The sequence below is a fragment of the Megascapheus bottae genome, chromosome 5 (genome assembly GCF_031878675.1).
Source record: "Megascapheus bottae isolate mThoBot1 chromosome 5, mThoBot2.hap1, whole genome shotgun sequence".
Classification (NCBI taxonomy): Eukaryota; Metazoa; Chordata; class Mammalia; order Rodentia; family Geomyidae; genus Megascapheus; species Megascapheus bottae.
In genome coordinates, this window is record NC_143513.1 from 74,006,173 (window position 1) to 74,028,772 (window position 22,600).

Genomic DNA, 22,600 nt, shown 5'->3' on the forward strand with positions numbered 1-22,600 from the left:
AGCTCCAGTACTGGCAAAAGTATACCCCTCCTCACACACACACACACACACACACACACACACACATTTTAAAATTTCAAAGAGAATTTATAACAACACAGTATTCGTTCTAACAATTTCAGAAAGCACAGCCTTCCTTACTAATATTTTTAATGAAAACATCAAATAATACCTATGTAGGTTCATAAATATAAATATCTGAAGTATGTGTTATTACTTTTCATGCAATTAGCATCTTTCATACTCATAATACTGAGTAATTAATATGAAATAATATGTAATAATTACAAAATAAAACATACTTACCCCTGCATAAAACATTTTATTACGAAAGCGACTATTGAATTTCTCTGGATTTGCTTCTGCAAAAGAGGAGAGGTAGACTTATTGTAAGAACCTCATTAAATGGCCACATTGCGCCAGCCTCACCCTCACCCTCCACCCTGAAAATCCACCAAATCTGACCATTTTGCAATGACCTTTCTCTCAGTTCCAGGCCAGATGCTACAGTGGCACAGTGGCACAGGTATGGTTATCTAATAATACAAAAACTAGCTCCACACTGGCAGCCTTGGAACTGGCAAGGAGCTTGCTAAGAGTGCAAACCATCAAGGCCCTATGTTAACCTAGTGAATCAGAATGCCTGACTGCATGCAGGGTCTAGAAAGGAGAACTGGTTGAGTTCTCCAGTAACTCCCAAGTTCACACAAGACTGCCATATTCTGGACTCTGTAAAATTGTGTGTTGACACATATTTGGGGCAAGGATGACAGGGAAAGAAGGGAGAAAGCAGAGGACATTGCTATTTTCATTTAGTTTGGGGGGAGGATGTATGATAGGGTTTGAAATCAGAGTCTTGGACTTCCTAAACAGATGCTCTACCACCTGAGTCATTCCTCCCATCTTTTCTGCTTTAGTTTTCTTTCTTTTTCCCCCCATTTTTACAGATATTATGTCTCACGTTTTGTGCAGGACTGGTTCTGGGCTACCCTCATTCTGAAGATGCATCCTAGAAAACTGGGATTCCAGATGTAAAATGGATCCTCTGTTGATATTGGAACTTGTTATATTTTGCCCAGTTAGCTTCAAACCATGAATCTCCCAACTCCTGCCTCTGGAATAGCTAAGATTGTATGTGTGAGTCATAGAACACAGCTTATTTTTATTGACTTCTACAGGTATGGCTTCCATAAACCGCACGTGCAGGCTCCAACTATAACTAAATAGGAGGAATTTGAATCAAAATTAATAAAGAACTTGTTTTTCACAATTTGCAACAAAACAAGACAAAAATCCCCAACACCTCTGCACTACCATCTATTCTTTTCTGGTGACCAGCCTTGGTATCAGGCCTTGGAAAATCAGTGAAACACACACACACACACACACACACACACACACACACACACACACACACCACAGATAGCATGCTGTATTGATCTGGATTATTACAGTAAATGTTCTGATTGAAGAATGATTTCACTGTAGCAAATATCCTAGCTGGGAAACTCCACTCAGAGTTTGTTCCTATATAGCATATAGATTGAAGACCCAAATCAGATCAAGTCAGTCAGGTGCCAGGGACTCATATGTATAATCCTAGCTACTCAGGAGGCTAAGATCTGGGATCACAGTTCAAAGCCAGCTCAGGCAGGACAGTTCAAGAGACTCTTATCTCCAAGTGACTGTCAAACAGCTGGCAGTTGGAGCTGAGGCTCAAATGACAGAGTATTAGCTTTGAGCAAAATGCTTAAGGACAAAACCCAGACTCTAGTCTAAACTCCAGGAGTTGTACAAAAGTAAAGGAAAAGGTAATGAGGTAATGTTTTTGAAGATTGGTTCTTGAGAACTACCTAAACCAATGGTCAGTTCCTGTATTTCAAAGCTTTCCCAGGCGCTGTTTGACTTAACTAAGAACTCTAGGAACAAAATAAAAGATTACTTTATAGAAGCAAGCAAACAAGAAGAAGATTAAAATGGTATTTATTGCTTTCTGCCCCTCATTTCCATTTTTGCCCAGAGCTAACTAGTTTTCTCTCTTAGGTCTTCTTAGGATTTGTGAGGCTGTTGAGTGACATGTGGGTTTTGATTCTTTTTCAATCAGATTGGCTGGATTCCTTCCATTTTCATTTTCAGTTGCATTAACTTTCTTGTTTTATAAAATCAGGGGTAAAATGAGAACTTTTTTGGCCACATAATTTATCATAAGTACATAAGTCCTAATGTAAAAAAAAAGGTCAGCTCTAGCTAGCAAGTTATGAGAAATGGAAAATACTAGCCACAATTCTGGCATGGAACTTTTTCAGGGCATTGATGTCTACAGCTATTAAATGAATCAGATGTTAACCATTAGCATTTATATGTTTAGAATTTATGGCTTGGAAAATATTCATTTCTCTAAGAGACTATCTGTGATCTCTAAATTTTTAAGAGATGGGTTCTTTTTGTTCCTTTTTGAAGAAAACGATTTCCTGTAAGACCTCCAACTGTAGAATAAAATTAAAAATTTGAGGGTGATTTCACTTACTTACACATTTGTTGAAAACAGTCACTTCTGAGTAAATTTAGCCAGGTAAAATTCATTGACGTAAGTCAATTTGAAACACTGAGATGAAGATAGTTAAGAGGTCTCAGAAAGTCATAGAAAGTAAAAGATAAAAGACTTAGAAAACCTCATATTAAGTGAAGTAAGCCAAACTCAAAGGAACATAGGCTCAATGGTTTCCCTCATTTGTCATAATCAGTAGAAACCTTGGGCTCTCCTAGCAGAGATTTGCAATAGCGCAAAACCTACATACATAAGGCCATATAGTATGATGCTAAATGAAAGGACCTCTAGGATATAGAAACAAAAGCCATATAATGAATGATTGTTGTCCTTAATGTACTATGTTATCTCTTATTTCTTTTGCTGTCCCTTGGTTATCTCATATTTGTACAGTATTTCACTTTGTTATCTGATATATTGTATATATTTGTATTTTGTTATTTGAAATTGGATAGGAAAGGGGGGAAAACAGATGAGGGGTGGGGGTGGGGAGGAAGGAAATGGGGACCAAGACATGAGAAAGGGTATCGATGTATATGAAGTAATGCACCTTCTATCTGGCAAATATAATGTAACCCTTCTATTAATTACAATAAAAATTTATGAAAAAAAGAAAGTAAAAGGTAAGAGAAGAATATGGATGCTTTGGCCTTAAGGATAAGAAACCTATGCATTATATTCACAGATGGAGCCTGCCTTGGCAATAAAATCCTTTTTCAATTCATACATCTGACCTACTGCAAGCAAACATTACATTCAGAAGAAAAGAAACATCAGCTAGTGCTAAGAGAGAAGCAAGATGTCCTACTTAGTACTAGAGCTTGGCCACTTCCTCCAGAAATTAGGAAACAAGAAATCAAGAGATAAGTAGCCAACAAAGAGCAATATTCAGTCATTTCCCATCAGCCATTCAGAGAAAGTAATTACATGATAGCCTGTACCTTACAGTTCTCAAGGCCACACTTTTGGACTGGGGTCTCCTGGTACACTGCTTCATTAGTGCATTACAAGGCCAAATCAAAGTGGTCCATATGGGACCCTTATTGAGAGGCTCTGGGAAAGATTCTCTTCCAAGCTCACTTGGGTCATTGGCAAGATCCAACCCTTTGAGAATGCAAGTTCTCTTTCCCTAGGCAGGAGTGCATTCTCCCTTCCGTAGGTAATCTACACTCCTTGGCTTGTTCCCCTTCATTGTCAAATCAGTAAGACCATCCCAAGTCATCGTGCTCTGTATCTGCCTTTCCCGCTGCCTTCCACTTCTGCTGGTTAAGAGACCAAGCTATGGATGCCATTAGCCCATGTGGATAATACATCACTCTCCTCTTATCTTCATTCTGCTGATACATTCATTTCAATTAAGTCATTTTGCCATACACAGCAATATAACTACAGGTGTAACACCAGATAGCAATTGCCAGGGAGGCCAAACTTCTGAGAAAATAACGGATGTACTCCCTCCAAAGTCCTGGAAGGTCTTGTCTTATTATAGCATCATTACAAAAGCCCAGATTCTCATCTGAATCCACTTCGCTCAAATGTCCCAAATTGTATTATCTAAATCACTTAAATGGTTTATCTGGTGATGTAATCTCTTTCTAATGACAATGGAGCTCTGGGTAAGATCCACACAATTGCTTAAATATATGACCCACCCTTATACATCACAGATATCCGCGTGATATGGGCTAGGTATATGAAAGGGGATCCTAAAACCTCAATTTCAGCAGACCATTTTGCTTGTTTATCTTTAAGTCTCTTCAAACATTTATTTCAGTCCAGCTGTCAACCTCTAGGTCTTAGCAGAGGCCAACAAAAACATATTTACTTGTTTTAAAAGATTTCCTGTCTAAGTTTATTCCTCTACCCCCTCCGGGCCTCTACAGACAACTTTCGTTGAGCAGCCAGTCACATATTCTTCCTAACAAAAGTGTTGTCAAAAAGGCAGGGAATGCAATATGTCTGAGTCACCGTTCCTATGGTCTGCACACAGATAACTAAGTCACACAGCAATTTCATTCCAAGCATGCATCAATGCTGAAATTTCTGGCCATCTAAAACATACACAGTTAATGCTTCATATGTGCAGGTTTATGGTTCCAAAGAGACTTCTGCTGAGGAAAAGAAAAACCATGAGTGCTCAAGACACCAGAGGATTTGGATAGTTTGAGATGTGTGATTCATTTTTTTCCCCATCACATGCCGAATTTCAATAGATTTAAAAATTTCACTATTTCCTTCCAATTTAGCACTTTAACTTTTATCTTTTAGGGGGAGCATCATTTACATTGAAGAAGACATCTTTACACATGTAAGGACAGTCAAATGGTCAGCAGATCACACAATGGTTTAAACACAATTGATGATAACAAGGATCCAACTGAGAGCTTCTCTGAACCAAATGAACTGCATAACATGTGCTCAGAAATGTACAGCTTTAATTTTTTAGCATATTTTTATTTATTTTGACCACATTTGGCTGAAAACATATGTAATGTGTCCACGTAATATATATATATATATAAATTACTATATGTTCAATGACCACTGATAATGTAAACCTCAAAGAGCTGTTCATATGCTTGATTACCTATAGGGCTGGCATACAAACACCGCATCCCTTTTTTCCCCTCTAGGAAATAATATGAACACATTCTCCCAGAGCCCACTAGAGTGATACACTCATGGCACATTTTTCAGCCCAACTTCCAGTTCCTCAAGAGCCCAAATAACACAAGTTCATGAAAGGGTGCTCATGGATGCACTGTTTACATATTCACATATTTAGTATTTTGTTAAGTGACACACCATTAGGATCATTGCAAAGCCTATTTGCCCAACTTTATAGGGAACTAACAGCCTATATGAAATAACATGTATAATAAATGGGCTCATAAGCCACATTTATGTGGAATCACGTCAAAGTTCTATTCTTCACCACTCCATATGGAAATTCAGTATTATATGTATTTTTATGACTTAGTAAGTAGATGGAATACAAGATAAATAAACTACCATTCTTCATTGTCACATTCAAAAATTCAAATTACACCAAAATGTGGATTACATAGTTGCAGAATCAGTATGTCTGGTTACTTGCATTTCTGAAAATATACAGTATAAAATTAATAGCGGCATAAAGAAACTCATAATCTCAAGTTTTAGTAAACAAATACAAGATTACTGAGGCTTCTGTCCTTTACTCATTTCACTGTTTTAAGTATGCCTCCAAACTGGCTAAAATGTGTTGCACATTCACATTCTGCCTTACTTCAACTCATTGTAGCTGAAATTCCCATTGATGAGATACCAAAAGTGAAAAGAAGCTCACACTAACTTACCTTGAACTCTCACACACACTGACCTAGAACCCAGTTGTACATGCCATGTGGCAAAATGCATTTCCAAATTTCCAAAACTGGATTCTTTATCATGGGACCTATATGAACATTTTTTAACCAGTTCTCTAGATTGACAAGCAAAGCTATAACTCAAAATTCAGACTGGAGTCATTTCAGTAGCAGCTATTAAAAATATGTAATCATGCACACATAAATTCAGTATAAATTTTGTTTTTACCACTCTCCTCTTTGACTCTCATTTAAGCTTCTTACCTGAAATCCAAGTCATATCCAGTTTGCCTGAGGCACTGACCAGGACATTTATAAATAGAAAGTGTGACACCATGCTAATCAAAAATCAGTATGCAACTTGAACTCTCCACAATTCACACATCTCCCATATATTCTCTACTGGATACTTGTTCTATTTTAAATCTGTGTCTCCAGTAGCAGAGTCGTCTTCAATTTACTCAGTAAATGTTTACAACATCATTCCCTTCAAGATCATCTCTCATTAATGACAAATATTTTTCCAACATCATCATTTTTTCCTAAAACTATACCAAATTCAGTGTATATTAACTGCTCATCCTGAGGACAAACTCCCTTGTTCCTCTGTACTTTTCCTTCCACTCTGAAATACTTTCAACAACTTCTTATATACTCTGCACTAAAACTTTTATCTCCCCATCACATTACCCCTTGCACTTTCTGGAACTTTCCACTGTATTCTCTCTCTACCACCAGTTCTTCAAAATGCTTATATAAACTACTGCCTAAACTACTAAACTTGTTCTCATATATTATGTTCTACTGTCATTTTCCTTTGATCAATGGGGCTATTTCTACAACTAAACATTCTGTTATTGTAACAGGAACTGAGCCAGTCACTGGGCTATGAACAGGTAATATAGATATAAATAAGTTGTGGTCTTTTCCTTTCGTGGAGAACTTGTGGAGAAGGCACTCAAATTCTGATCATGAGAAGCAAAGCATCCTTTTACATAGGCTGAAAGATATATAAGATGCATGGAGGAACATGAGAAGCAAAGCATCCTTTTACATAGGCTGAAAGATATATAAGATGCATGGAGGAACAATCACATAAGTAGCGTGGAAAGTAGTACATGGACAGAAGAAATGGAAATCTAGATAGAGAAACAGCTTCAGACAGAACCACAGCTGGTGTATCTTTCAAGGTGGACAGTGCTCATGGAGTCAGTGCCTAGACAAGAATCATGCAGTGACAGCAAAGAGCAAACCTTTGTGAGTAACACGAAACCCACAAAATTTGTGGGTTTCTTATGGTGTGAATCATGAAACATCCACAATGCTTGGAGATGTGCTGATCTGCCTGTCTCTGTACATTCAATGGAAATGGCAAATCCTAAGTCATAATTGCATTTTGTAGCACAAGGTTCAACTCTCCTGGATAATAAATTCAATGAGGCAGTAAAATGTAAGCATCCCATCTCAGACTGAAAGCATTTAATATCCATGTCCAAAAAGTGATAATCTCATTCAGAGAGAACCCTAACTTTGTCACTGAAAGCCATAATCATTGTTAACATGGTTAAGTATTAGTTTTTGGAATACTCTCAATGTGATCCCTCGAGCAGTGTGATAATTCCATAATGATGAAAATACTGGGCAGTATTCCAAAGTGACAATTAAATGACCAAGCTCATTAAATCTCCAGATTTGGCCCCAAGTCACTGTAGTTTCTGATACAAAAGTCACAAGAGTTCAACTGAGAATGGTTTGGCCATTTTGTGCAAAATGAGATATACGTTTCCATGTCCCAGTAAAGGATGTTTTCTTTCTAATCAAATATAGAAATCCAAATTGTCAAATTTTCCTTCTTTCTATACAAATTCAAACAAAATGTTAAGGTATTTCCTTAGTTTCTGGGAAGGAAAAAGTCTAATGCTCAAAGAATCTGCATGGTAATGAAACTAATGAAAATCCTTCAAAATAAATGTCATCTTTAATTATCTCTTCTAAAAGAAATGCAATATAATATTCTACCAAGAATTAGCTCTTCCATGGGCTATTTTCACATCTGTATCAAAAAGAAATTTTTGTGGTTAGATTTTTTTAATTCCAATTTCATAAGATTTATATTTCTTATCCATACACATACATGAGCTGGCATAATTCCAAACTTAATATACTGCATTTTCTTCACTAATCCCTACTAGGCTATGCTAGCCAAACCATTATTTCACAATGGCCCTCATGAGACTTTGAGTTACCCTCCAGGTATTTTATAGCAAATTCTACAACGCTTTATCAGGAAACCTCAAATTATAAATGACTGTATCTGATAAGTCTCCTCCACTACAAGTGGACTTGGTTGGAAAATAGCCAATCATTGCCAAAAATGACTTAAACTTATTGCAAATTTAGCCTTATATGTCTTCTTTTCTCATCCTTTTACAGATTAGTTCCAGGTTTTCTGACCAGTAAGATAAAATTTATAGGTAAAGGTGAAAAGAACAGAAATCAGAAAAAAAAATTGAAAAGTACCTTGAGTAACTATATGCCCTTAACTAAACAATTATTGTACTTAAGTTGTTGTAACCTAGGATCATAAACACAATTCAGTTGTAAGGATATTTTTGCTCTGTATCTCACCCTCATATATACTGGGTCTAGAAGTGCCATCAACCAAATTCTCCCTGATCAGTTCACTGTGGCTAATTTTCCTCCAAGGCTCTTTCTGACGTGCAGGGGAAATGTTTGCAATTTCATTTCAGACTGTATTGTCATATTAGGCCTCAGCAAAAAACCATTCAAAGAATGCTGGCATCCATTAATAGGTTGTTTTACAATCATATACATATAACACTATGTACATGACCATACACCTATGACATTTACTTATTCCAGTCAAATTTAAATAATGCATGCCTTAAGATAACAGCAAAGAATAATATTATCCTTAAAACAATTATTTTCCAAAAATAGTCTTTCTTCCTCAGTGTCTTACCTATTTTCCTCATGATGACATGTAGAAATTTAATCATAGTACAGGGAAGTGAACCATTAGGATCACTTTCCAAATAATTAAGCTAAATATCAAAATCACTTGAACAAACTCACTGTGTGCTACTTACTCATTTAGGTCTCTTCTCATGCCAGAATCCTATTTTGGAAAATTCATGTACTAGTATCACTTTGCAAGTATTGTTAAGACACATATGGATCTTACTACCTAAGAAGTCTAAATTCAGAGTGTCTTAAAAATATGAGGAATGGATGAAAACTGAATTCATATCTATTTCCAAAATGAACTCTCCTTAATTTAGGAAGAACAACAGACTAAAACTGTTGGATCCAACAGGAGTCCATCTAATCATCTAAACTCTAAGCGTGTGGGAAAGTGGTTTTCTATATTGGGATCAAGGCAGTCCTTTCATTATCTTTTCTCTCTGTGATTTCCCAACTAATCAGGCTTCTACCCTCAGTGCTTGCTTTGTTTGGTATAGAAAATGGTCCCTATAGAGATTTACCCCGTGACCCTGTCCAAAAACAGGATGAGTGCCTATGTGTACTTAACCTTTATGCCTTCCTGACTTGCTGTTATCTGTCCTTTAAAATGTGCCCTTTGGTCTGTAACTGAAACACAGGTAACATGTACTCTCTGATCCATCTCAAGCAGACCATGGGAGAGATTCTGCCACTTAATTGAGACTATTCTTAAGTTCTTCCTTACTTTTCAAAGCAGCATAAATATGCCTTGGCAGTATGGATATTGTTCATGAGAAATCCTCTTTCTGTCATGTTGGTGTCCACTGGACAGAACAGGCACTTAATGGCATAGGAAAATTTGGATGAAAAGAAATTTGCATGCCATCACCTTAGTTCTTTTTCAAACCTTGTTCTCTTTTCAAAACTCATTTGATTCTAGCTCTTTTAGTTCTAGAAATAAACAATCTCATTCATATCTCTTTCTCACCCAGTGAATCCAATCACTACCATTACCACACTCTGCTCTTTCTACCTAAACTACCTATTATCACTCCATTGTTACTTTTGTTCCTTGTGTGTAGGCTTGCTTATGCTGTTATATTTCAATGACTCCATTCATGAAGCATTGGAATTTAAGCACCGATGGTATGTGACCTTAGGCATATCCTAACTAGTAAAAGTCTCCTTATCTTAGCAATTTACTCACTACAATTTCCTGACAAACTGAATAAATTAACGATCCTGATACTTGAAAAGTACTGTAGACTTATCCTTTGTTTTTCAAAAAAAAAATCCATACACACTAAGGAAGCAAGATCCCATTGGTTGCAAGTTGCAGTGAACACCTGTCTAGTCCAGCTCTCCAGGTGAGCACATTGCAAACAGCTGATGGTAGACAAGCAGAAGGGAATTTGCTGTCCACCTGCTCCCTACAGGCTGGAAAGGCAATGCAGTCCTCACCTCTGGACTCATGGAACTCCAGTGTGACATGAGCATCAAACCCAAGGCTGAAGTAATTATTGAAAACGTTCAGAGGAAGCTGCAATGATAAACAAAGACAGAGATGAAGTTGAACACAGCCAGTCAGGATATATGAAACCCAATGCCCGACACCTATCTCTGGGGCAGCCTGGAGGAGAAGAAATCATAAAGAAGGTATTTATATGAAAAACGCAAGGTCTCTCGAATTAATTCATTAGTGAATGCGTGTATCAAGTAACTATCTGAAGAATTGCAAGGCAATTGAGATACTGGTGGTTCATGTCTGTACTAGGGCACTGAGACCTGAGGATCAAAGTACAAAGCCAGACAGAACAGAAAAGTCTGTGAGACTCTCATTTCCACTTAACCAGTACAAAGCTACAAGTGGCAGCATGGCTCAAGCAGTAGAGGACCGACTTTGAGCAAAAAAGTCAAACGAGCAGAGCATAAGGCCCTGGTACTAGTGCGCGCTCTCTCTCTCTCTCTCTCTCTCTCTCTCTCTCTCTCTCTCTCTCTCTCTCTCTCTCTCTCTCTCTCTCTCTCACACACACACACACACACACACACACACACAAATTACAACTAGTATAAGAGCTGCAAATACAAAAATTGATGTGCATGTTGTTGTTGTAATGACAAACTTCTAGCTGAAGGATGCACATATATAATAATTACAAAGAATGACTTATTAAGTAATGTAAAAAATAATTCTAACTGCAAGGATCTTGTCTAATTCCCCTCATCAGCTGTTACATACCTTTTAATAATTTATATTCAGGATAGGAAATTTATAACTTAAAGTATCAATTTACTCTAATTCTATATAAAGTTTTCTTTGACCAGGGGCCGGGAGTTTGGCCTAGTGGTTGAGTGCTTGCCTAGCATGCAGGAAGACACGAGTTCGATTCCTCGGTACCACATACACAGAAAAAAAGCCAGAAGTGGTGCTGAGGCTCAAGTGGTAGAACTCTAGCCTTGAGAAAGTCCAAGGACAGTGCTCAGGCCCTGAGCTCAAGCCCAGGACTGGCAAAAAACAAACAAACAAAAAAAAAGTTTTCTTTGACCAAAACTCATGTAAAAAATAATGCAAGCTTGGCACTGGTAGCTCAAGCCCATAATCCTTGCTACTCAGAAGGCTGAAGTTTGAGGATTATAGCTACAAGCCAGCCCAGGTAGAAAAGACCACAAAACTCTGTCAACAATTCATCAAAAAGCTGGAAGTGGAGCTGAGGTTTAAGTGATAGAGTGCCAGCCTTGAGCACAAAACCTAAAGGACAGTGTCCAGGTCCTAAATTCAAGCCCAGTATTGGTACAAATAGAAAATGAGAAAGAAATACAGAGTAAGAGAGAAAAATAAGGGAGTGAACCATTTGATTCAGTTACGCATTATATGGAGAGAATGAACAACAGCACGTATATAAATATAGATATGGATGCATGTCTATATACAGATATAGACATAATCTGGAGATTCCATTTGATTGGTCAAAGTGATATCTTTACCATCCATGAAATATCCAGACAACCACACAGATTCACAAGCAAGCTTCCATTTCCCTTTCCCCAGTCCACCGTGTCTCCGGCTGCTCCTGTCAGAAGCTGGTGATGGTGGCAACTGTGCAACTGAGAATCCCACATGAAAACTGCAAAGCTAATGTGATCATAAAGGCTGTGTTTAATGTTCCAGCCATGAGAGAAGAATGCGGAAAATGCACTTGTCCTTCTGCAACCCTGAGTGGAAGACAAAATTAAGCAGAGGTAATAATGATTCCTAATAATATTCAGGTTTATATCCCACACTGCTCTGTACATTTCTGCTATCAGAAATAAGTGTATGAGCACTCAGGGTTTCCAAAGTTAAGCTCATTACAGTGCTCTGTGATATGGAAGATGCTCAGTTTGATTGGAGGGAGACTACTCTTCCATTATGAGAACAATGAACTGAGAAAAGAGAGCAAGGAAGGTATCAACACAGAAGGAAGGGAATGAGAGTGCCTTGTTCTCTAATGGAAGAAAGAAATGAGTTGATATGGAAGCCTCCTGAGACTGAGCTTATTATGATTTCAGAGGCCAAATCAGCCCTTCAAAATGGTTTCAACAAACTAGAGCGCACAGCCAGAAATTAAACACATTGAACAATGCCAAAGTCATGTCCAACTCTCTTGGCTTCATATTTGAAAATGTCCAGTTCCCGCACTTAAACAAAATACCAGGCCTTAGTAAAGACAGCTGCACTCATCTTGCCAAAAGCCAGAACTGCACTCCTACTCTCCCATCTACATTCTTTTGGCTAAGATTCCAATATCCTCACATCCACTGATAGCTAAGGAAAACATCTGGTCACCATCCCCTAAATAATATCCCAATTTATACTGATTTAAGTCATTCACATTTTCCAGGAAAATGCACCTCAATTTCCTATTCATCTCCTCCCCAATCCATCTCCCTAGTCTTCTCATAATCTGCATGTGGTTCCTTGGATGCATCAGGTTTTTCTTTTCCTTTTTCCCCTATTTCCTAAACAGTTGAGATGAAAATTAGTACGAATTTGTATTCTAGGTTTAATTATTCCAAGTTTAGTAGGAGAAAGACCTTGAAATTTCCATACAGTGTTCCTCTTTCTACTTCGGTTGTTCTCTACTGAATGTCTATAAATGAAAGTAAAACACAAATTCAAAATATCATCATATGCCTTGTTGTTCAAACACCATTACTCTATTAGGAACTCAACTTCAACTGAGCCTCTGAGATATTTACTAGAAACTTTAATTTCAGAATCATAGTACAGACAAAAGACAATGGAGACAAGCCAAACTATGTTGGATTCAAGCACCTGAGCCAGATAAGAAACTTGAGCATCTACCATAATTGTTCAGGCTCAAGATGAATGGTGAATAAATGCCCCAGGGTCTCACATGATTCAGGAACCAATCTATTTGAAGGCTGAAACACTGTGAAATCTTGGCCTCCATAAATGGCGTGGGCCAACATAGAGATACTATTTAACACACAGCCACCTAGACTTGATCCCTGCTTGCCCTTATTCAGAATCTCTGGAGAATAGATTTGGTAATGTGCATCCTCAAAAAGCAAACTGAGGAATTCTAATGCACACAAAGGTTTGGGAAGATTATCACAGAATAGAAGTAGAAAATAATAGAGGGAATATCTATTCAGCCACCTACAAAAAGATATCAGAAAGTAAGCCGGCACTAAGAACCAAGAATTTCGGTGAAGTGTTGTATTTGCAGTCAAGGAAAGCCTTTCTAACCTTACACATTCTAACCTTACACACGCCGTCTTCAAGTTCTTCAGGAGGCAGGTCTGGGTTTCTTTCCACATGGAGATTCCAGCGGTCCAGCTGCACAATGGTCCCATCTTCGACTTGACAAAGGATCTTAGAAACAGGTTCATCAGTGTAGCCCTGCAAACAAAATCAGAAAACACACACACTGTGGTCTGAATTAGACAGCAGTATAGCCAATATGCTTATGCAACTGGCTCCTAAGACTATCCTCTTGGTCTCACTCTGTGTGAATGCCTAGAGACCTGTATCATTAATCATGTCCCAGCATATTTTTTTTTCTTTTTACCATCCAGTGTATTCACTTGTAGATTTATAGACACATTGTAGTTACTACAAATGAGGAAAACAATGCAACCTATGTTTCTTTAAGTCTGGATCACTTTGCTATGTGCATCTGATCATATATAATATTTATGAGCTCCAAGATGTGGAAATAAGAGGTTATTATTATTATTATTAGTTAATGCTGGTTTTAGTTACTTTTGTCTTGTTTGTTCATTTACCCATCTTTGGCAAGATAAAGGAGAGCACAGAAATACCCTTCAGACCCCTTGTTGAAAATAAGCTATACATTTTGTGCATGGAGATGGGAGAGGAAAACTGGGAGAGAAAAAGAGAAGGGGTGCCATTGTTTAAAAGGAAATGTAGAGTTTATCTGACTTACGTAACCCCTCTGTATATCACCTTTACAATATCAATAAATAACTAGCAGTATAGCTAGTTTTATTGAATATAAAGAAGAATCTTCCTCCTATGTGGCAGAGAGAAGAAGAATCAGACCAAGATTCCAGTCCAGAACATTCTTCTATTATGAAAGGGACAGCTCTGATCAAGGTGCATTATACCCATGAACTGACGTATTGACCTGAATTCATTCTGTATAAGTACCTGAAAATTAATTAACTAAATGAAGCTTCTCCTATTGTTATTCCATTTCTTGTGCTTGGTGCAGTTTGTGCTTGAGGACATCATGCTTCCATGACCCAGAGAATAGAGGACCAACCTTGTTCTGGAGACATTTCCTCCTGAAGGCTCCATGATTGACATCATGATGATTACAGCAAGTAGAAGGGTTGACTTAGATGTGAGGTATTAACACTGATAAGACTAAGTTGTTTCATGTAAATACATGTCTATGTATTGCTTGCTAAACAAATCTAAAGTCTGTGGGAGAGTATCTCACCCAAAGACCAGTCTACTACCTGCTGAACATCTGAAGATCAGTTTTTATAGGACATAAACCCAGCCCCGGGTCTCATATGAACAGATTAAAAGGTTGATATCTCAGTGTCTTGTGCCTTCTTACTCTCTTAGTGCCATAAAATGGATAAATAAATAAGATCATGGCAGGAAAACAGCTTCCTCTATGCTGAACTAAAAGTGGCTTCTAGAAGGAAAGAGAGCCAAGGCCGTGATCACATACAAAGCTCAAATAAAGTCAAAGCTCTCTCAAACAGAGGCTTGTAAATCTAAGCCACAAATCAACAGTTCTAGCCATGGCTGAAGGTTGAGACGAATTCAAGTATGCAAGGTTGTCTGCTATGCAGATTTGAGGCTATTCACCCAGTGTGTTTCAGTGGCCATCTGACAAGTCCCAGCCTGCGCCCTTCACCTTCCCACCACGTTCTTTTCTTAGGGTTGCAGTTCTTGAACTTGGGGCATGGTTTCTATCCCTGATCACCTTTGCTCTCAAGGCTGGCACTCTACCATTGAACCACAGCACCACTTCTGGCTTTTTCTGAGTAGTTTATTGGACAAAAGAGTTGCATAGACTTTCTTGACTGGGCTAGCCTTAAACTGTGATCCTCAGATCTCAGCTTCCTGAGTAGCTGGGATGACATGTGTGAGCCACCAGTGTCTGGCTCCATGCCATGCCCTAAATGTTCCCATCTGTCTCAAACTGGAGATGTTACCAAAGAAAACTAGGGTTCATGGCCACCTTGGTTCTTACCCCTCCCCAGTTGAGCGTCCGAGCCAAGTCATTCCCGGTCCCCAGAGGTAGGACGCCCACGGGAGGCTGCGGGCTCAGTTGCAGCTCATCCAGGATGGAGAGGATCCAGCCCACCTAAAGACACATTGGGGGCCAGAAGACAGAAGAGAAAGATAAATAAGTTACAAAGAAGACAACTTCTTAAAGGGAGATGGGAAAAACCTCAACAGAATGGTTTGGTTTCCTTAAAAACATACACTTTAGCTCAGTGACTGGGGAACAGTGAAGCCATTGATCTCAGATGCCCCTAAATGGAAAAAGTACCATTCCATGTGAGAGCCTCATCATCTAAACAAAATGAGAACCAGGCATCTGTGTACTGAGCCGGAGATGCCATTTAACATTTAGGCGAACTGAAGATTAGAGAAGCCCTGTAACAGGATGTGGTTGAGAATAGAAGAACCCAAATCTGACTATCATTCTACTTCATACTGGCTACGGATGTATGCTTGATTAAAATTTTCAACTTCACTTACAAAACAGGATAATAATACGTGAGAATACATAATCACAGGATTATGTGATTGCTTACAGATTAAACTAAGATGTGTATGCAACCCTTCACATCATTCCTGGTGTCTAGGAAGCACAATCCTGGAAAGACCCCCTTACCCTCAACAATTCCATGTAGACTGGATTACGAGTGGATCCAGTATCAGTTATAAGTCTGGTCTGAAAGTAGATACTTAGCTACAAGAAGCATAGACCCTGTTTAATCTTCTGCTAAGATAAATAGTACTTTGGGTAAAGTCTTATTATTATAACTATTTAGAAAAAATACCCCAACCCTGAAAAATAGCAGAAAAATACATGCATGTTTTTATGATATCATACACAACTACCATTTCACAGACCCCTACTTAAGAACGTTATAATTGTAGTTTTACATAGTATAGCTGCAAATGTCTACAAGAGATGAAAGGTTGTAAGTCTAGTCCTATGGGGTATGAAACAAATTTCATCTCATATTAGAAAAAAATTGGAATATAACTCTATAATTCTTTTCCTATACTTCTATGATAATCAGATTTGCCACTTTGCTGGTTCTCTCATTAAAGGTTAAGTCAAATAATGAGAGGTGCTCAGGCCAGCTTCATTTGGGTGAAAGTCATAAGTCTTAAAAAGGCTGCACTTGGACGCTACATTTGATGAACACTTCATGTAAACAACAGAACTCAGTGACTGAAAATACAGAGATACATGAGCTGGGCCAAGACAGATCAGGCAAAAGAGATACTCTGAGTTTGCAATTGCACAGAGACATACAGATGCCTGTCGTCCCTGAGAAAAGCCCTCTAATGAGTCAATGTATTTCCTAGCAATGTTGTGGTTTCATTTAAATTTTTATTTTATAAAGAAATGGACACTTGAAGGATGAGGGACCAGGTGCAACAGCATACACCTGTAACCTGAGCTACTTAGAGGCTAAAGCAGGAGTGAGAGGAAGAGAGATGTCCTGGAAAGCTTAGTAAAACCATTTTAAACACTAAAAAGCAAAATGGGACCAGAGGGTAGGTCAGAGCTAAAATGCTTATCTGGCATGCATGATCTCCCAAGTTCAACCCATAGCACCACCACAGCAAAGCAGACAAGCAAGCAACAACAAACACACTAAATCTGGTTCTGGAAAGAAACTGACTTTTCTGGAGGTAGTGGCATGTGACTACCAACTTCAAGTTGGCATGGCAGCACACAGCTCCACACCACTGCAGAGTTTAAGACATGTCCTAGCAACATAGTGAGACCCAGACTCAGAGAAGAGAGCAAGGGGGAGAGGAGAGGAGAGGTGAGGGAAGGGGAGGAAAAGTAGAGGAGGGGAACAGAGGGTCTAGAAGAGGCCAAGAGAAGGTTGGAGCCAGAGGAAAGAAGAGGGGAAGAGAAAGAGGACAGAAGATGGAAGGGGGGAGAGGAGGAAGGAAAGGGAGAAAGAAGAAGAACTAAATTAAATAGATACGTTGCAGAAGTTTGGTGCGGAGAAAGACTGTAATATTTCCCCACACTAAATAAAGTGGCAAAGTCGCACTAGGATCCACTTTCCTAATTTACACTTAAAACCCTTTCTCCTGAACACTTCCTTCCCAGAAATGAACCTCCCCCATCTTTCGGTGAAGTGCTGTAGTCACCAGCTAAAGAAAGGCACACAACAGTATTCATCTGCATGCACACTAAAAATCTCTACCTGCAAAAAATAATGGGGAATTCAATCATTCTTTAAAACTAGAAAATTTACTCCAAAACAAGTCTTTGATCCAAGGATTCTTTATTTCTTCTCTGACATGTAGTACTAGCAAAGTTCTGGAATTCCGGCTTAGTTGAGAAACAAAAGAAAATACACAGTGGGAACCTAAATTCTGTGCGATGGCTATGCTAGTAGACAGACCTTGCTTGTGTGCTGCTAAAAGCACAAGCTAAAGACAACAGGAATAGATGGCTCTTATAAACTGCAAGGAGGAGGGGTGAAAGCCCACTGAAGGGGACCTCAAAGCTCAGCAATCAGGGACGGCAGTTTGCAGATGCCAGCAGCTCTGAGAAGAAGCAGACTCACAGTGGAACTAAGCAGAAATGTACCACAACACCCTATCCACAGAAGGGAAAAGGACACCTCCTCCTCAAAGCTCCAGATGGCTCTCCAACTTCCCCTCATACATATGTATTCACAAGCTGGCCCCTCTGGTTTAGGAAAATTTAAATTAGCAATGTTTTCTTCATGTTTTAGTTAAACTATGTCCCCCCTTTCCTAGTTATTACTGCATTTACATTTCCAGTAGCCCATTTCACTCTAGATACAGCAATCAACACTTGAGGAGAAAATAAAGGTTTAAAAAAAGAGACATATCCGAAGGGGTGACATTGTCCAAAAAGAAATGTATTCTTTATCTGATGTACATAACGGTAACTCCTCTATACATGGCCTTTATAATAATAATAATGATAATATTTACCACAAATAAATAAATAAGAAAAAAGAGACATATCTTTTGGGGTCAAAGCAGCAAAGTTAGCCCCCAGTCTTACACAAAACAGGAAGCTAGCAGAAGGTTGCACTGCACTAACCTCTTCTTGGTAGCAAAGAAAATGCAGGGCAGTTGAATGACCACTGTCTGAGCCTGTTGGCTTTAGAAAAAAAAAAAAGAGAGAACTGTGCTGGCTACAAGAAGCACGGAAATATGTGGTCCAGGCTCCCACAAACTCACTGACACCTTCTCAAAGTGGCAGCCCTACCCATCTATTAACAAAAAAATCAAAACTATCTATGGCTGGAAAGTTCTAGAAACAATTTAAAACTACCAAAAAGAGGTGTGACAGACACCAAGTTACCACGTTACAAAGGTTAAAACAAAAACTTCCTTTGAAGATGAGCCTACAAAGAAAAATTCTGAATCACTGGACGAATACTAACAGAAAAATAAAAGACTCAGAGTATTCCTTCACTGCCCGCCCTTACCAGGACGACCTTGAGAACAGCGTCCTAAAAGTTCTATAAGTGAATGTTGGTCCTGAGATGGACCTTATCACCCTCGCCTGGGTCTTCTCTTGTTGTGTTCCCATTTGTCTTCTTGGAGAAGTTTCCCCAAAATTTGCACTGCGTGTGACACCACCACAAAAACAAGCCCATGCATTTTTTCACTTGGCCTATTCATAAAAGGATAAAATAGAATTTATTTTACTGTAAAAGTGCTTGAGATACATATGTGTATTTATCTATCTAGATATCTATAAAATATATTGGTATCCATCAATATAGATATATAAACATGTGTCAATATAGATAGATAGATAGATAGATAGATAGATAGATAGATAGATAGATCAAATTTCTTCTGTCTCCTTGATACAGTGGCCAAGTGATCGAATATTCCAATCTTTCCTGAACATGTTGGATCACTGCATCATCATCACATGTCATCCAATATCTCTTGCCCTTCACAGGACAGAATTCTTTTTTCTTTGGTCTTGAAATTCTTTCATGTACACACAATGAGAGTGGCTAGTCCTTTGACTGAGGAAGCTCTGTATATCTTCTTATCACAACCTGAAATCATTTTTCCTTTCCAGAAGCTATTTCATTGCTTCCCAGCAACCAGCCTTCTTCAAAGAAGGCTTAACCCAAAGGAAAGGGAGCCATATCAGATCACAGCCAAACCTGGCCATATGCTGGCTGCATGAGGAAGACCAGTCACTTAACCATGTTCTACCCAATCTGAAAAGAAGAGTAACAGTGGCTGCCTCTTGGTATTGTTTTCCTGATTAAGTAGCACATGGACATTGCTTAGCATGTACCTGGCAAATTAACACTAGCTACTATGTTCTGACTCTTTGTCCTCTTTCCTCTTTCTTTGATTAATAAAGGCCATTCCCTAGGAGCAGAATACCCTTTTCTATTGTTCCACTTAAAGGAAAAATGGAGCCTTAAATGTGGAAATCTATCCCGCTTTTGGCAGTTATCAAGCAAAAAAGCTTTTCTGTTCCAAATGATAAACAACAGTAAAAGCCAAGCAGTCCTGAGACAAAAGAAAATGAAAGGAAGTGGTACTGTGGCTCAAAGTGGTAGAGTACTAGACTTGAGCTAAAGAGCTCAGGGACAGTGATCAAGGCCAGAGTTCAAGCCCCACAACCAACAAAAAACAACAACAAAAAGAGAGTGAAAGTAAATCCGTTATAATATAGCAGGATCTTGATCAATAGTCTATATTTTTGTCCTTATAAGAACTGTATAAAATGAACGTTGGCCCTAAAGTTGTTCTTAGAGGTCTTGTCCCCATGTATGTCGTGAGAAATCCCCTCTTTTGTGAGTCCAAGCAGCACACTGTAGGTACATGAGGAGATACTCTACTTGTTAGGGTTCAGTATCCTCAAATTATCTCCACCAGCTCACCTAGAAGAACCCTTTTGATTCAATCACTGAATTCAGTGAAACATACAGAAAATTTGGTGAACTGAAGAAAGTTACCCTAAAAAGGCCACATCACTGTAGCTGGCAGACTTCTCTGCCCTTCATTAGGAAAGCCAAGGCTGACAGATTTAGAACACCAGGCCCTCGCCAGGCTCCCAGCAGCCAGGCAATGGAGAAGCTGGCCGATGCTGCCACCATCTGGTCACTTGCAGCTCCTGCTGGCTGACTGCACAGCATGGTGAACTAACATTAGATATGGCAGAGTGGGGGTGCTTCCAACCCAGCAGACGTGGAGTGTACTGCCCTGCACCCTGCAGACACATTAAAGACACACACACACTGGGAAATCAGAGAACAAGAACAACATCTCTCAACCCTGAAATAAGAGCAAGACAATAGTTCAGAAGGATCTGGTGGTTCTTTTCCATAACTATCCTCCTGCAGGTGGCTAGACCACAGGTTCCTGGTTTGAACCCCACCCACACAGAAAAACCTTCAAGACTATTACCAAAATGGGCATCAAAAATTCAAGCTGGAGGCAAGATTCGAGTAGTAGAGAAACATCTTTAAGGAAACAAGCCAAGCAAGACGGTAAGGCCCAGAACTCAAGCCCAAGAACCAGCAACACAACAACAACATCCCTTTCTATGTAAACTCATATAGTAAAGGAGAATCAAAGTCCTCATCAGAGTCAATCAAAACTGTTCCTTCTGGGCCAGGAGCATGTCCTAGGGGTAGAGTGCTTGCCTAGTATGCACGAAGCCCCAGGTTCAATTCCCTGGTGCCACATACATAGAAAAAGCCAGACGTGATGCTGTGGCTCAAGAGGTAGAGTGCTAGCCTTAAAGGAATGGCCATTAGCAGTGATCAGGCCCTGAGCCCAAGCCCAAGGGAAAATCAAAACTATTCCTTCTGCAATCCCTTCTTGGGTCTGTCACAATGCTGGCAGAATTCTGACAACTGAAATGCTCACTCATGAAAGGCTGAATACCATATCCCAAAGAGATCCCTGACAGTCTTGAGAATTATACATTACTTGCCTAAGGCCAGTAGGTTTTCCTCATAAGTCAGTTGGACTGCCTCTTCTTTATTTAAACTCTGCCTCAAGCCAGGTACAGTGGCTCAAATCTCTAATTCTAGGTTGAAATTGGTGAATCATGATTCAAGTCCATCCCAGGGGGGGGAAATTCACAAGACAACTTGTCAACCATTAGCTAGATGTGGTGGTGCATAACTGTCTCACACACAAACACAAACACACACACAACAATAAATTAAAAATGAAACTCAGTTTCCACCAAGAATTGTATCAAATCTCACTCATCATTCTGAAGACTTTTCCAGATACTCCATGAGAACTCCTTTACTAAAGCCATCATTCTTCTAGTCTCCAAATTCATGCAACTTCTTCATTCTCTCTTAAAATTCACTGCCTCTCTTTGTGTGTCTGTCTTTCTTTCTCTCTTGCTTTCTTTCTCTCTGTCTCTGTTTTTCCCTCTTCTTGACAAAACAAACTACTAGTTGTTCCTCTATTCTCCATCTTTTCATTTTGCCTGTTGGACTTGGGCTGAAATCCCATCACTATATGTCCCTGTTATGTTTAACCGTTATGTTTTGAATTCCTATCTTTGGAAACACTTACTCACTTGGCAGATAAAACACAGGCTGGCACTAGGCTTCTTATAGGCCTCTGTTGCAAGGGGGAGAGATGGGAGGGTGTTAGGGCTCAGAAAATGATACCCAAGGTATGGTATTTGGACACGTTGAGTATTGTGAATGAAAGGCTACTGGAACACCCTTAGAAGCAAAGGCTACTGCTCTGACCTTCTCTTTGATTTTTAGACCTTCTCAAGTTAAGTCAGAAATGAAAATTCCTCTTCCCCAAGCCAGCCTGTAGAAACTAGGGCCCTTGGTTGCAAAAGCCGTCCCTAAAACCTAGAAATAGATCACAGATCTTTCCCAAGGCCATAATACATAATGACCATTGTGTGGCCACATGAATTCTCTGACCTACTTCACCTGATGGTAGATCACAGGACCCTGGTTCCAGAACACACCTCGCCCCACA

The 22,600-nt window shown here is 39.1% G+C and overlaps 1 protein-coding gene across 3 annotated transcripts in view; it reads right to left on the bottom strand.

The window, feature by feature from the left end:
- Positions 1–22,600, bottom strand: part of Dgki (diacylglycerol kinase iota) — a 402,899-nt gene that overhangs the window by 158,465 nt on the left and 221,834 nt on the right. For all 3 annotated transcript variants that reach the window (XM_090333372.1, XM_090333371.1, XM_090333370.1), the window contains 4 exons: positions 15,600–15,713; positions 13,628–13,765; positions 10,321–10,399; positions 307–362 (listed from right to left, as the gene is read on the bottom strand). In XM_090333372.1, the coding sequence (XP_090189498.1) occupies positions 307–362; positions 10,321–10,399; positions 13,628–13,765; positions 15,600–15,713 (387 nt within the window). The remainder of the gene's footprint in view (positions 1–306; positions 363–10,320; positions 10,400–13,627; positions 13,766–15,599; positions 15,714–22,600) is intronic.